Source organism: Python bivittatus, unplaced genomic scaffold, assembly GCF_059951505.1.
Source record: "Python bivittatus isolate LINGU-HERP-01145 unplaced genomic scaffold, Pbiv_v1 ctg000850_np1212, whole genome shotgun sequence".
NCBI classification, from domain to species: domain Eukaryota; kingdom Metazoa; phylum Chordata; class Lepidosauria; order Squamata; family Pythonidae; genus Python; species Python bivittatus.
Genome location: NW_028277112.1, coordinates 48,018,270 through 48,035,029, shown reverse-complemented (window position 1 = coordinate 48,035,029; position 16,760 = coordinate 48,018,270). Strand labels below are relative to the sequence as shown.

The 16,760-nt window shown below is 37.7% G+C and overlaps 1 protein-coding gene across 1 annotated transcript in view; it reads left to right on the top strand.

Moving 5' to 3' along the window:
- The window catches only part of TTC39B (tetratricopeptide repeat domain 39B), a 70,340-nt gene that overhangs the window by 45,095 nt on the left and 8,485 nt on the right, over positions 1-16,760 (top strand). The window contains exons 5-14 of the mRNA XM_088129932.1: positions 1,265-1,341; positions 5,392-5,459; positions 7,503-7,567; positions 10,675-10,780; positions 11,322-11,387; positions 12,159-12,267; positions 14,212-14,279; positions 14,373-14,432; positions 15,102-15,263; positions 16,485-16,576. Of these exons, the coding sequence (XP_087986058.1) occupies positions 1,265-1,341; positions 5,392-5,459; positions 7,503-7,567; positions 10,675-10,780; positions 11,322-11,387; positions 12,159-12,267; positions 14,212-14,279; positions 14,373-14,432; positions 15,102-15,263; positions 16,485-16,576 (873 nt within the window). The remainder of the gene's footprint in view (positions 1-1,264; positions 1,342-5,391; positions 5,460-7,502; positions 7,568-10,674; positions 10,781-11,321; positions 11,388-12,158; positions 12,268-14,211; positions 14,280-14,372; positions 14,433-15,101; positions 15,264-16,484; positions 16,577-16,760) is intronic.

Below are 16,760 nucleotides of genomic sequence, written 5' to 3'. Positions count from 1 at the left end.
GGGAAGCTCACTCAAAGGATGGGTTCTATGGCAGCAAACCGGTGGCTCCTATGATTCTGCTAGCTCCCTATGGGACTGTCCCCTTCCATCCAGTTGGACCTGTTCTCTCACCTCCTTTGACTGAGGAAGATTGGAGACCTGGCTTCTGCAGCCACATTTTTTTTCTATTTTAAATGGTTTGTGCTAACGGGTCAGCTGGTTTACCTAGAGCAGTGTTTCTCAACCTTAGCAACTTTAAGATATGTGGACTTCAACTCCCAGAATTCCCCAGCCAGCCATGCTGGCTGGGGAATTCTGGGAGTTGAAGTCCACATATCTTAAAGTTGCTAAGGTTGAGAAAGGCTGACCTAGAGAGTGCAAAGCCATGAAATTGACTGGCCTGTCCTTGGCTTAATGCAAGTAATTGGAAATGTAATTGGAAAGACTACTCTCTTCTACTTCACTAGCCTGTTGAATCCCTTTCCCAGTGGTGGTTGTTCCCAGAAGCTTCTGGAACCTCATGTAATATTATTAGGTAGCTTGCAGCTAATTTTCTTACCTCCATAGCTAAACTCCTATCTCAAATTGCAGGTCATCAACAGCACTTACTCAGTAGCTGCACAAATCTGAGAAACCACTGGAAGGGAGTTTCCACCTATTTGTTGAAAGATCAACTGGTTGATCCATAGTTTTGAGAAATTAGTTGAACTGTAGAAATTTTAAAAATATTCAGTTGATCTCCAGGAAGATAGGAAGGGAAAAATGTACTGCATAGAATAACTAGAACCTTGTGCATGCCAGTTGGAGATAGCTTTTCTTGTGGCAGCGAATGGTGAGTGGGGGTGGAATGTCAGCAGAGGGAACCACCAGTCACAGCCCTTAAAATGTTGCAAGCTAGATGTATGGACAGCAACATGGGGCAGACTATTCTGGGTGTGTGTTAAGGATGCACTGTGAGGACAGCAAGATTTAAGGAAGCATTACTTATTTCTAGTTCCAGGACTGAGGGCAACACAGCAAAGCAGTTGCGTGAAACTGTCCATAATCTTCTGGCTCCATTCCCTTGTTCTCCCTGACAGACGGGCAAGAGGTCTCAAATCTGTGCTTGCTTAGCACTACACTCTTGGAAATTACTTGTGCAATAATATAATTTGTTTCCTGTAGATTGAGTAGATTACTCATTCTGCAGGGAGTATAGCATGTTTATGATTCGTTGTTTTTATGACAGTCGCTTTAATTAAATAATACGCTTAAAGTGTGTTTTTTGTCATTTACATTGGTACAGGTTTAGAAAAAGAAATACAGTGGTAGAATCATTATCCAGTTTAGTTTTAAAACAATCTGTAGATCAGCTGAATGAAGGTAAGAAAAAAAGGGGTGAGATATTTTCTTTTTAAAGTATGTACTTCTTGTTGATTTGATTGGATATATATAAATAAGTTGTGAAAAATATGTACAACTTAATTTTTGCAAAATAGATTAGGACTCTTTTCTAGAAGTCCATTTTCTTTATTTTTATTTAAAAGCATTTTTACCTTTTCCCACTCCCGTAAACAAGGGAAAAAAATGGGCCAGATTATCAGTATTTTTTGGTTCCATTTTGATCTGCCTTTTGGAACTTTGGGGTCAAAGGGTGAGAATCAGACCCAGACTGATTTTGGATAGCAAACTGCCCCAGTCTTCATCCTTAAAGATCCAAAAGCCATGAGAGGCTAAAAATTGATTACCAATATAATCTTTTAAAAATGTGAACATTTATTTTTAATTTTGGTTTAGATGTTGCTACTTCCCATTCAATTAATAGGCCCCTTTCATTTCCTTATCTTACACTGGCAACAAAGTGGGAGGGCCATTTTAGGGTGTTATGTGCACAAGAAGACTTGCCTGAATCTGATTTAGAGTTCAATATTAACCAGCTCCGTAGCTGACCTCCGTTACAAGCTCTGAAATAACAGGCCTTATAAAACACCTTAAGTCTGGCAATGATCCACGTAATAATTTTATTGCTCTTGAAATCTTATGCAGTAATTTGGAATGGTGGACCTCTGTACTTGCTTCCTTGTTCACCTATATCAATCACACTGTGCAAATGTCAAAGGACTGGGGTCTACCCATTATAGTGCCCATCTTTAAAAAGGGTAGTCAGGAAATCCCTGCTAACTACTGGCCCAGCAGCCTTCTAAGTGTAATAAGTAAGCTCTATGCTAAACATCAACACAACAAATTGGATGATTCGAGCAATTTAGATATTAGTCCAGCAGATGAGCAAGCATGTTTTAGAGCCAGATACTCTGTTCTTGGGGGGACGCGGTGGCGTAGAGGCTTAATGACATTGAAAGTTGCCGGCCAGAAATGGTCGACACTTCAGCGGTTCGAGCCAAGCCTTCGGGTAGCAGAGTGAGCTCCTGCTTCCTCCCCCAGTTCCTGTCAACCCAACAGTAAGAATACTTACATGAGTAGATAAATGGGTACTCTCACTCCGGTGGGAGGAAAATGCTGGCGGTGCCTTGCAAAAGGAATCGGGAGCAGTTGCTGGTAGCGCGGAAGCCGCGCTCGCCCAAAAAAGGCGCAAAGCAACGAAAAACCCCGCCTCCTGCGCTTGCCAGCTGGGCTCTCCTCTAGAAAGGAGGCTCTGGCAAACCACTTCCAAAACACCTTGCCTTGAAAACTGCAAAGGACTCGTCCAAAAGCAGTCACTGCAGAGTTGGTAACGACTGAGTGCAGATTTAAAAAAAAAAAAAACCCTCTCTTCTTGACCATGCCCTCATACTGCCACATCAGGCTGAAAAATATTTGTCCAAGACAGGCTCTACACTATATATTGTATTCATTGACTTTGGGTCTGCATGTGATCATATTTCCAGAACAAGATTGGAGGATAAACTCATAAATACTTCTTTAGTAGACGGCTACTGTTAATGAGAATTCTAAAATATAGATCTGTTCCAATATGCAAGAAAGAGATCCCAACTCAAACAGGAGTGAGGCAAGGATGCATTTTGTTGTTTAATTTGTATAGTGACCTTCTTATGGCCAAAATAGCTAAATTAGAGCACCACCTTCCAAAATTAGCCAATAGACATATTGCAACCGTACTGTATGCAGACAGTGTAGCACTTCTATCACAAACATCAATCAGACTTAAACAAACCCTGAATACCTTAGCCTATGGTTGAGATCAACTATTCTAAAACAAAGCAACCTAGAATGAATGCCTGGTGGCTAAAAGCCAGATTATAGAGCAAGTAAAAATCTTCAAATATTTGGGCATGGACTTTCATAGTTCCACTAAAGGCAGTGCACATCAAAATTACATCAGCCAAAATGCACAAACCGCAGCAGTTATACAGTCCTGCTATCTTACCAGATGTGCAGAGCATATCCCAGCAGCACTAAAGGTTTATTCAGTTAAAGCACTTAGGCAATTATTGTTTGGTGCTCAGTTGGGACCTTCTGCCCCACTGGAAAGGGTCCAGTCCAAATTTTTAAAGGGTTATATTTCAAGTGCCCCACATGTTCCTAACATGGTATTAAGAGTAGGCAGGGTTTTCTAGAGAAGCCTTGTTGATGATGATTTATGACTAACACTTATTGCATTTAAACATGCCCAAGGTTTGGAAGCTGAACTGGATCAATCTGCCCTACCAAGGAATGTTTTCCTGAGCAGCCAGCCCCCTTTCATCAGGCCAGCAACATATATACACCATATAACTCCCTAAATTTTGGACACCACAAACTTCAGCATGCTTAAATGTCCTCCCTATGGTAGTTCTTGAGGGCATGTACAAAAAAATCCCAATCCCATGTTGTGGACAAGGGTCTATTGAATCCATATTTCATGTCCTGCTACATTGCATTTTGATATTTTATAAGGGTACAGGGGTCCATTTTATCACCCCTTATTCACCAAAGTACCCAGGCAATTCTGATCTAGTCTGTGTAAAGCTGTTATTATCAGAGGAGTATTCAGTTTCTATGAACATGGCCTAATTTTGTTACATGTTTGTAAAACCAAATGCACTTTGATTGCATTGATGATCTACTTGTACACTATTGGGTCCCATCGGTTGTTGATTTGTTATATTCTGATTAGTGACCATAGTAAAGAACCAATGTTGCTAAATGTTGCCTTAAATGCTATATGTTATATATGTATCTTTCTAAGCCTTTCATATGTATTCAGACAAGCTTCCCTGAGCAAATGAAATGGGTGGTATATATATTTATATTTTTTTATAACCAAATACGTACATACTCTCGATATCATTTCCTCTTTGTGTTTTCAGAATTTTAAGAACTGCCAAAAGAGTTAAAATGATATCATTATTTCTGTAGGCTCAGTGTTCTCCAAGTAAATATTGGTAGTTTTATTCTACGATGTTTTAGAAACAAAGCAAACATCTTATCACCATCCCAAATTAAAAATCTTTCCATGTTCCTGGTTTAGATTTCAGGTAGAAATTTCCAAGGTGACTTGACAAGCCATGATTCCCTTGACCTCTGTAAAAGTATTAGCCTAGTTTATGAATTATTTTCAGCTTTACTCAGTATTATTTTTATTTGTGTAAAATACTTAAAATAATACTTAATTCTTCTGGCTACCAGATAATCTAAAAGGGTTTGATTAAAAAATAATATACAGTGGTACCTCTACTTACGAACGCCCCTACTTATGAAATTTTCGAGATACGATCAGCCCCAAAAATTTACCTCTACTTACGAATTCGCCTCGACTTACGAGCCATTTTCCGCCCGTTCCACGTGGTCCGCGGCCATTTTTCCACCCGTGCCACGTGGTCCGCAGCCATTTTCCACCCATTCCACGTGGTCCGCTGCCATTTTTCCGCCCGTTCCACGTGGTCTGCGGCCATTTTTCTGCCCGTTCCACGTGGTCCGCGGCCGTTTTTCCACCCCTGACACGTGGTCCGCGGCCATTTTTTCCGCCCTGCCGCGTGGTCAGTGGCCGTTTTTCCGCCCCTGATGCGTGGTCCGCGGATGCCAGAACGGATTAACGGTAATTACATTGAACCTTATGGGAAAATTTACTTCGACTTGCGACCAACTCAACTTGCGATCAGAGTCACGGAACGGAACTTAATCTCTACCACTGTATATTATAGAAACAATAAAATAACATCAGCATAAACTAAAATAGTCTGCAAAAATAGTAAAGAGACATATATATTCAGTGTTTTGTTAAATAATAGGGAGAAATTATAACTGGTAAGAAAAATAATACAAAACTAAAGGCTAAAATAAGAGAAAGAACATCAATCAATTTAAGAAACAATCCAAATGTGAGAATACTGCAATTTTGTGTGGAATGTTTCTTGGGTTTTAGCATTTCTTACTATAATAAAAATGCTGGGTACTAAGAGATATATATATATATATATATTTCTTTTTTAACAGAGGAAATGCATGCAGAACTCTGTTATGCTGAATGTTTACTGCAGAAAGCAGCCTTGACATTTGTACAGGTAATGTAGTTTGTGTATATTTTGCTAATCTGTTGGTATATAGGACTCCAAAAAATATAACATATTCTTGTTTCCTGAAAACCAAAATACTGCCTTTTTGAGGCAATACATTCATATACGTATGTATTTGTTAAGACATGGAGAAAGATTAGAATTTCAGTAGTGGAAGCAGTTTGTCCATCTACTTTTTAGAGCTGGGTATTTTGTAAAGTAGGACTCATGAATCTCAGTGATGTCATCTGGCACATTATCTTCATGATGTATATATTTTCTTGTCCATGAGATTCTTCCATTAGATATTACAGAAATTTGGAAGCCATAGGTACTGTGCGCATAATGTTCAGAAATATTTTTACCCAAATATCTTATATGCAATTATCACTCTCTGCTTGTGCGGTCTTCTCTTGCCAGTTTCTAGAGCACTAGATGTCACTGTGTTCTTTTTTAGATATTCTGATCTTATATACACTTGCATCACTTCATAGACAAACATTATCATCAATTTCTCCCTTGTTCGTTCTTGTTTTGGAACCAAGCTGCTTACCTTTCTCCTGTGCAAAGTAAGCATCATGCTACATTATAGATACAGTAATGACTCTTGCCATTCTGTTTCCTATAATGATCAATGGAAAGGCTTCTACCCATCCCATAATCATGGTTTCTAGACTTCAGTAAAACTTTTTTCTGGCCAAATCTGACTTAGCTACCATATTCATCCATATCTTGTATTTCCTTTAGGAAAAGGTGTTGGGGATTGGGTTCTGTGCATAGAGTGCTTGTAACCAACTCTACAATTGTGAATCTGAGGGAAGAAATAACATCATGATTTTGAATATAATTCCTATTTATACAGTTGATTAATATTATTCTTTCCTTGCTGGCGAACTTGGCTTTCCTACATACATAGTTATATAGAAGCTTTATAGTGGGATTAACTCCTTAGGTCTAAAGATCAGCTTGCAAGAGAGCATTCTTTATCAGATTAAATATGGCTCTAATAAAGAACTGCAATAAGGAATGAAAAACTGACAATATAATCAAGCAATAAAGTCTTGGGTAAGCTCTTCCCTTGCCTTTTACATACTGAAATATCCCATCTTGCTAAGTAGGCTGCTTGGGACTTGTTGAATCTGGCAACTTGGTAGTTACTAAAGTAATAGTGATTTGATAGGACTGGGAAATGTGTCTGGAAGCCAGAATCTTTACAATTAAGCCCTCTCTCTCTTAATCTTCGGTAAATATATGTATAAGGAGCATCCTTATAAATTGCCAGTAAACTCAGTAAAAAAATAAAATAACTGTCCATGATTATATTCTGCTGAAGCTGTTGTACAGTCCTTGTACTGATAGAATTGAAGCATGTGTCCAAAGTCAGAATCTTTATCATTAAATCTTTCTCTTTTAACAAATACATATTTAAGAATATCTTTAAAAATCAGTACAGCCTATTAAAAATAAGTAGGATTATATTTCAGTGAAGCTGTGATGTAGTTCTTGTATTATAAGAGAAGCATAATTGATATAAACTATTAAATAGTTATTGCTACTTGTGAATCATGTTGCATAGTATAGTCACCATTCATACACTAAAAATGGAATCATACAGAAAGTATAGCTTTTGAGTAAGGATAACAAATGCAAACTGCTGAAGAATTCAGTTTTTTAATCAAAAGATTCTGGAAATGCCAAGCTTTGTTGTCCATTATGTTATTTCTATAACTAATATTATAGTTCTTGTTGTTATTATCATTTACCTTTAGCTCCATCTAGTGTTATCATATGTAATTTCAACTTGTTCTATAATGTTTTTTTCTCTCGATTTATTTAATGGCATTGTCCCTTAAGAATAGCTTTCTCATTCTTATATATATATATATATATATATATATTTAGGTATACATATGAACATTTAATTTTTAAAGCTATTCTTAAAGTATACATTTTGAAGACACATTTAATCATTTTAAAAATCCATGAATGGGTATAATGTACGCAATGGTACTATTTTATTCAGTATTTAATTTAAAGTATGCTTTCTTCCAGGATGAAAATATGATCAGTTTCATCAAAGGTGGCCTTAAAATCAGGACAAGTTATCAAATATATAAGTACGCTCCTATAATATTTCACTTCAGTTGTGTATTTTGTGTTTCATGTTTCAGTAAATTGATTCCCCATCATAGCTTGAAATAGTGGGGAAAAAACACATTTCCTAGATTAAAAAAAAACATTTTTCTACCCTTTTGCCAGTGACATTTCAGTCCTGTCCTTTTTCATTCCCCTCCCCTTTAAAAATCATGCCAGATGGAAGAATGAAGACAAGAATAGAATATGACTATGAATATACAAAGAGAACACAGAACAAAGCGTATATAATAGTGAGAAATTTGTATATGTTTGGATTGTTTTATATTGATCTGATACCAGTGGTAATTACTTGTGAGTAGATATGCATTGGCAAACCATTTCCATAATACCATCAAGAAAACTGCAGGGATACAGACACCAGGAATTAAGCTTGGCTCACTGGCATCCTTACTACTAGATACGCAGAATGTTATGGTTGCATTATGTGCTAAGCAGGGCAACAAGATAGCTAGAGTTACTTCCAATTGTGTGATTCTGCCATTTGAGATACAAAGATTAATACAGAAGACACAAAATGTTGTGTCTTCTATGTAAGAAGTAGCATTTTGGGGTAGGCATGGGGAAAATGATTCATGCGTGGTGTGGACATGAATGAATCTACAAAGCAGTGTAAGAAATTATGAGCTCCTGATTGTAAAGAAAGAAAATTTCTCATTTTATCAACTCATTTTAGTGAGCTAGAGATTGTCTGACATGATTATAGTTCTGTGTCAGTATGTATATATATTTCTTTGCATTAAAAAAACTGGATTATGATTTTAAATTAGGTTCTGAGGAATTATATAGAAAAGATGTTTATACTTAAAAAAAAAACACTTCTGAGAGCTAGTACCAGTCTCCCTACCTTCCTTCTCCCCTGTCCCTCCTTTTCCAAATTTGTACATGTGTAAAGATACTAATTAAGGATTTGAGCTGTATAGCATTTTGTATTTAAAGGCAAAAAGGTGCTTCAGAGTGCAGAGGCACACATGCAGACATGCACAGTGCCTGCCTGCAACTCCTGGTACTTAAATGCCTCTTTTCCTGTGATTATGGATGTGGTTTAAGAAGTTAGAGGTAAGTGCTACATTTGCACTCCAGAGCACCATTTTATCTTCAAATCGGAAGCATACAAGTTGACTGTAGAAGAAATTGTCCATGAATTTTGCATTTTCACAGAAGAAAGCCAACCCTAGAGTTCAGGTAATCCCACACCCTAATGGACAATATGACAGGATAACGTATTGCAGACTCACAATAAAATCTCCCATACTGTTCACCCTCTGAACCTTGCCATCTAGGGTGGTCAAATCCTACTAAAATCAGACGTGGAGGTTTTTTTCTCCTTGCATATGGGCATATATAGGTGCCAGTTTAGTGTAATAGTTAAAGGCGCTGGAGCCAGCTGAGTGACTTTGACCTAGTCATTCTCTCAGCCCTAGATTTGGAGGTTTATATCAAGTATTTATAGACTGCTCCATAGGCTGGTGATTACTTCATGGGAACTGGGGAAGAGATCTTCAGAGTGGGGGGCTGTTTTTTTCTTTCTGTTTGTGGTAAGAAAGACAGGTGGCCCTTGGTTAATGACCACTCATTCAGTGACTGTTTAAAGGTAGCACAGCGCTGAACAAGTGGTGCTTACGACCAGTCCTCAAACTTCTGGCTGTCCCAGCACCCCTGCGGTCACATGATCACAATCTGGGTGCTTGGCAACCAGCTCGTACTTACAACAGATGCAGTGTCCCGCGGTCATGTGATGTCATTTGTGACCTTCCCTGACAGTTTCCCACAAGCAAAGTCAATGGGGAAGCTGGCAGGGAAGGTCACAAATCGCTCCATTAAGTCTCCCCAGCCTGGCAACAGCCGCACCTGGCCGCACTTGTGTGGCTCCTTGCCAGCCATCTACACACGCTCCCTGACCCAGCAGCAGCCACCCCCAGCCCCATCACCCTCGTGCCTTGTCAGCCACCTGTGCACCCTCCCCCACCTGGCAGTAGCCGCTTAGCTGCCTACCGGCCTGCTTGCAAGCTGCCTGGAACTTGCAACTTCCTGCCAACTTTCCCAATGAATTTGCTTGTTGGAAGCCAACAGGAAACTGCGAGGAATTCCTCACTTAACGACCCACCATTCTCCCTTATCAACAGTAACAGGGACTGCTGGGATTGCCCTTGCTAAGCGATGCAGTCACGTGATGTTGTGCTTTACAGCCACATCACCTAGCAACGGAAATTCTGGTCCCAATTACCGTTGTTAAGCGAGGATTACCTGTAAGTCTATGGAAGTTTTTGTAATGTGGTAAAACCAGAAAAAATACTCTGGAGGCTTACTCTCTAGTAAGTCCCACTGAGTTCAGTGCTCTTATTTCTAGGTGAGTCTACTTCTAGTTCTGTTCAGTTAGCTTGCTATGTCCTCTGTACACAAGGAGAGGACCTGTCCAGCTCCACTCCCGCCCCACCCCAGCGACAGGTTCTGTTCTCTCCTATCTTCTTCTGCCACCTTGTAATATTATCAGGGAATGTAAGATGATGATCATTATTTGGGAAGAAAATTTGTCTTTCTTTTCATAATTACCAAGTAACTACATGAAAAACATATTCATTTTCTAGGTTTATCCGCAGAAAAATTAAATCATTTTAAAGAGCTTCCTTTCTTTTTAGAAAAAGTCCCTGTGCTTACCAGCACTAATATTACAGTGTAGCTAGGCAAACACTGGCTGTCATAGGCTCTGTCATAGGCTATGACAGCCAGTGTTTGCCTAGCTACACTGTTATTTTCAGTTGCTCTGAAATCATAAATTAGGGAATCTAGAATAGAAAATAATGGAAGTTGCTTGAATAGATGTGAATTTTTCTGATAATGTCACTCAAGTATCTGTTCTGTAAAACACTAAAATCCTTGTGCTACATAATTTAGACAGGACAACTGAGCAAACATACTAAATTTAATCTAAATTTAGACAAAGGTATAGGGTATAGCATGGTAAGCTAAATCTCCCAAATAATAGCAGTTCATATTGTCATTGCTGTAATCTAACTTAGCATGACTTAGATTGCTGTAATCTAACTTAGCTTTTTTTTTTAATCAAAAGAGAATGCCTTCAAATTCTGAAGATGACCAGAAGCAGCAAAACCAAGAATGAAATATTCCACCAGTTTGAAGGGGGCGTACAACTAGGAATAGGAGCTTTCAATCTGGTATGAACATTCCTTCCAATGTGTAATCTAACTTTTGATGCATGAGCTATTTAAAAAAGGTACATAATATTGCACATTTCAAAACATTATTGTGCTTTCATTACACCCTATAACCTTTTAAAAATATCTGTACCCATACTTCCTATAATTTGCAGTTTTACTGTTTTACTTGAATACAGAACTCCTTGAGTTGTTGAGGGGGAGGGAGGTTGTTTTTGTTTTAATTTGTTTAGATTTATATGGCTGTACCTCTCGCCAGAGTGACTCTGGGCAGAAAACAAAGTTCAGACAAAACCACAATATAAAACCATTAAATCATACAGTTTACGACATATAATTCAAAAAAGAAATGCAGCTGAGAGAGTAAAAAAACCCAAAAAACCATAGTATCATCTCATCTGGACTTTACTAATGTTATCTGAAGGTGGTGCTGAAAAATTTTTAAAGGATTTTTAAAGGTATTGTCTGTTCATTTTTAAATATTTTTCTTTTGCATGATGCACTAAAAACAGATAAAATTTTTGTTCTTCCTTTTTTGCAGATGCTGTCCCTTCTACCTGGAAGAATTCTCCGGCTTCTTGAATTTATTGGGTTTTCAGGCAATAGGGTATCAAATTTAGTTTCTATTGTTATTAATTCTTAAAACGGCTTTCAAACTCTGATTGCCAGGACAGGAATGAGTGATTAATATATCTGGATCATCTTCAGCTCCCATTGACTATCTGCTTTTGATTATAGGGATAAGCATGTAGAAAACTTGAGACAAAGGATTTAAATCTTCAGTTTTAAAAATGTTCAGTGTCTTTCTTAATGTGGCTTTTAATAAATCAGACTTTGTAAAATAATGGAAAATAATTCCTGTAACCTACTATTTACATTAACAGAACTTGCCCTTTGAACACTTTCTTTGTCTGTCTATCCTCTTTTCTCCAATTAACCATTTATGTATTTCCTCTCTAGCTCTGTGCCTGAACAGGTGGAGAGCTGTAAGTGGAGAGAGAACAGCAGTGCCCACCACAGTGACCCCTCCTCTCTCTTGGGTCCACACATTCAGGAGAGAAGTGTGAAGGCTTGAGGAGTGGGGGCTTTGTGAACATTCACTTGAACACTAAAATAGTTGCCATTTGATCTAGGACCTTTCTTTAGGTTGTGGATCACATAGAGATCTGTACTCATGCTGAAACCAATCATAATATTCCTACCTTGAATAATCTGTAGTAGTTATATCACTTCACTCATAAATGGTGCTGGCACAGTTGGTATTCTCCCTTGATGCTGTGTTCATATAAGTTTCTTTTTTGTGTCTTTCTTTTCTACAACTTGAAATGATTAGTAGACTACTGTGCCTTATATTATACAATTTTGTGACTGTTGACAGGAACGTGGTCTTCATCAGTTACGGGAAGGGGCTTCTGGCGGTAGTCTGCGGGCCATAATGTGTACTTTCACCTTACTGCTATATCATACCTTTGTTTCATTAATCCTTGGTAAGAATTGAAAATGAATTCCAGTGAAAAATAATTGAGAAGCATTAATTCTAATATAATTCCTAGTATAATTCTTTCACAGAATATTTTACATGTTTTATTTGATTGTATTTTCAGCAGCACTACTGGCCATATTTACAGTATGGAGTCATAGATGAGTTAACATTAGTGGCGGTGCTACTGACCTGCTTAACTATAATTTTGACAGAAGAAGGAAGGGGAAAAATATTCTAGGTAGAATAAGAAGTACATGCTCCCATGTATGATTTTTGCTATTTTAACCATTTGGTAGAAGCCTGTCTGTACTAGGCCTTTGGAGGGAAATACAGTAAGAATGATAAGGCAAAGAACTTTTCATTTATTGATAACTAAAATGTAGGATTTTTATAAACAAAAGCATGATGGGATTTGGAATTAGGCATACCAATTTGAATAATTTTAATACCTTTCAATTCAAAGCATTCATATTATTAAGAATTCAAATAACATTCAGAGAACGCAAATTAAGTTACCCCTGAACTCCCTATCAGTTAGGAATATATTAAGAAATGAATATCTATTGTATCAAATTAGTTCATATTTTACACTTGCTTCAGTTGTTCAGAAAAATTAGAAACAGTATTTGGTTTCTGATCTTTCTTCTTCCATTCCTCAATCATGCACTTTTTGAGGATAAAGCAGTTCCATCAGTACAAAGAATGGGAAGATAGAGATTTTTATAGAATTGGATACCTACAGTAAATAATGATTAAAAACCCGTTACTGCTGAATGTATTTTGCAAAAGAATAGGTCACAAGCTCCAATTTACAGATAGTCCTCAACTTACAACCACAAATGAGACCGGAACTTCTGTCACTAAGTGATGCAGTTAAGTGAGTCGTGCCTGATTTTACAACCTTTTTTGCCATGTTGTTAAGTGAATCAGTGTGGTTGTTAAGCAAATCATGTGGTTGTTAAGTGAATCTGGCCTCCCCCATTGACTTTGCTTGTCGGAAGCCCCATGGGAAGGTGGCAAATGGCGATCACATGACCCTGAGACACTGCAACTGTTGTAAATACACACTGGTTGCCAAGTGCTCGAATTTTGATCATGTGAAGGTCATAAGTGCAAGGACTGGACGTAAGTCACTTTTTTCAGCCCCATTGTACTTTGAATGGTTGTTAAACGAATGGTTGTAAGTCAAGGATTACCTGTAATTTTAAAGGAGAAGTTTAATCATTCCTTTATAAACTATCTAGATCTCATCAGGTAAGATAATTAACAGTATTTGAAAAATGGTAGACATCTACTTTATTTTAAAGTAATCTTATATAAAAACTCTTACATTAAACACAACAGGTTCTTTTTGAAAGTCTTAAAAAAAACTGGGCAGATGATTACAGATCTGAACTCAAATCTCTTTGAAACTTTTTATGGCATATAATTCTTATCATCCCAACATTTATTTATTTTAGATTTAGTCAAATCTGATCATTTATTAACTATATTAACAATGGTTTTTCTAATTGATCATCTCCATAAATGTCATTCTGGATAGAAATATAACATCTGTGCTTTTCAAGACCTCAGACAGCAATAGATTTTCAATTTTTTTTTTCCTTTTGGCTTTATTCCTGCTTCATTTTTCTTTTTAACTTCTTTTTTGTCCCGATAGTTCTTTAAAAAAGCAAGGGAAAAAGAGAACGCATATTTAAGCCTTAAATGTGGAGATTAGTTTTAAAAAATAAAACTGATGTGTGATTTCAGTATAGTATCTGTCAGTGTCCTGTTTCACTACTAATGTCTTCCTGTACTGTAATCTTCTACTGTATTATGGCAACTTTTATTACATTTCATTACAATAGGTTTAATTTTTCCAACAATACTGTACATTAATTAGTTTGTACAAATCAATGTATTATACAGTTATCAATACTGAGAGAGGATGTTGCTATCTCTACAGGAACAGGAGAAGCCAATCTTGTAGAAGCAGAGGCTCTCCTTCAGCCTTACCTTCAGAAGTTCCCAAAGGTTTTGTTATTTCACATTGTTACTTTTGTTATTTTTTTTTACTATAGTTAACCGTTTCTACCTTACTAACACAGTTGTAATCTTTTTCTCAAGGGTGCCCTCATTCTGTTTTACGATGCCAGAATCAACGTATTGAAAGGAAATTTTGAAAAGGTAACAGTGGATTGTCCCTTTTAAAATAAAAAACCCTTTAATTATAAGAAGACCCTGCTCACGGGCTTAAAAAGTCAAAGAAGAGAAAAAAATGGGAGGAGGAAAAGAAAACTCAAGCACTGCTGTTTGATAAAATGCTCGTAATGATCAATTTCAGTAATAATATGTGAGAGTGCAAAGAGCCAAAATAACAGCTGTTACTCTGCCAAATTATGAGATAACATTCCTCTACTGGACTTCGAGTCTACAGGAATCAATAGCCACATTAAGATTTAATTCTGTAAGAAGCAAGTCCTCATGTTTTCAGTTTTTCATATAATACCGCAGACCCCACATAAAAGTTTAAACTAGGTAAGAATCAAACATGCCATTTCTTTGGTTACTAAATCTGACCTATGAAACCATTCTTGTAAAGCCCATCTTAAGGTTTTTACACAGACTGTTCCAGATGGCTGTATCCACTCCACCTATCCATACATTACACCAGATTGTAGTTGTTTGTTTGAATATTCTGAAATCATGAACTATAAAGTGGGTTGTGGTTTTTTTGTTTTTGTTTTGTTTTTGGTATCTATCTTTTATATCAAATAAAAATAAAAGGCCATAATCTGAAGGGGAAACGTTCTTCTAAGAGAATATGGTTGACCTTTGCATCCCTTTCAATTCTAGGCTCAGGTAACCTTCCAGAACTGCATCGCAGCTCAACAAGAGTGGAGACAGATCCATCACCTCTGCTACTGGGAACTGATGTGGTGTTACTCCTTCCAGCAGAACTGGCTTCAAGCCTATCGGTATGCAGATCTGCTTTGCAAAGAAAGCAGGTGGTCAAAGGTAAATGGGTAATCCAGTGTTGTTGTGAAGTGGTGAGAACCCTTCATGCTTATACCGTATACCATTAATACAGCCTCCCTGTATTAAATACTCAAATGCCACTCCACTTGGCATTGATTTAAACTAAACGGTTAGTTGTAACTGATTTTTAGCAACTGGGAAATTGGCAAAGTGGAAATTAAGATAGCAACCGTGAAGAGTAAGTCTGCTTTGTTACACTTTGGTACAAATTCTACATTAATGCTTTTTCCAGTAAGTTGGCCTCTCGCTTTCCTTATGCTGCCTGTCTGCATTCAGACTGCAAAAAAGGGCACCTTAAGCACGGGCATTTGTAAGAAGTCACAATTATATCAAAATGACAATGCATAACTCACGATGTCATCATGCAAATGACACAACTATGTACATGATGTCTGGCACAAGTAGATAATTAGAACACTGGTAGTGTCATGAATCTGTGTCATCTGTTGTCTCCCCTTTTGCCCACCACAGACACCTGTGCCTTGTCTAAGACAAGACTTTGATGGTAACTTTACCAGAACAATAACTTGGCTTAATTTGTGATTTCTCCAAATCATCATAACCTTGGTAAACACACAGTGTTTACAAGGAAAAGACTGCGTAATACAGTGGTACCTCGGGATACGAACTTAATCCGTTCCGTGACTCTGGTTGCAACTCGAGTTGGTCTCAAGTCGAGGTAAAGTTTCCCATAGGGTTCAATGTAAATCCGGTTAATCCGTTCCACCCTCCGAATTTGGTCGCAACCCGAGGCAAATTTTCCCATAGGGTTCAATGTAAATCCGGTTAATCCATTCCGCCCTCCACCCGAATTTGGTCGCAACCCGAGGCAATTTTCTCTTCAGAGCCTTACTCCCGCCAAGCCTGCTCTGCATTTTCTTTGGAGCCATGCTAACACGCACACCAAAAACCTTCGCAAAACACCGCAAAACACACCACAAGCCTCACCGAACGTCTCCTTGCTACCGCAACCTCACCCACAGGAAGCCGCAACTGCGTGGCAGGAGGAAAAACCGCCGCGGATCCAGTTCGTAAGTCGAGGCGAGTTTGTATCCCGAGGTAAATTTTTCCTGCCGAAGCTGGTCATAACCCGAAACGTTCGTTAGTAGAGGCGTTCATAACCCGAGGTACCACTGTACATTGGACATGTTGTACAAAACTATATAGATAGATTGAATATTTTTATTCTATTTTGCCTAGGCGATATATGTGTTCCAGAAAGCTGCCATTTTGTGCATGCTTCCTGATGCGGATGTGAAAACAACAGGAGAAGACATTGTAGCTTTGTTTCGGTAATATTTTTAGAAAGAAATGAATTTATTTGAAACTTGATCTTTTAAGATATATTTTGAAATTTTCATTTTCAATGTTTTTTTTTCCTACTATCATCACCACAAACCTGCTTATCTGAGAAAGACTGTCTGTCTTCATTCATAACCTTATGATTTATGGAGAAAAAGTTCCTCCCCTGGGATT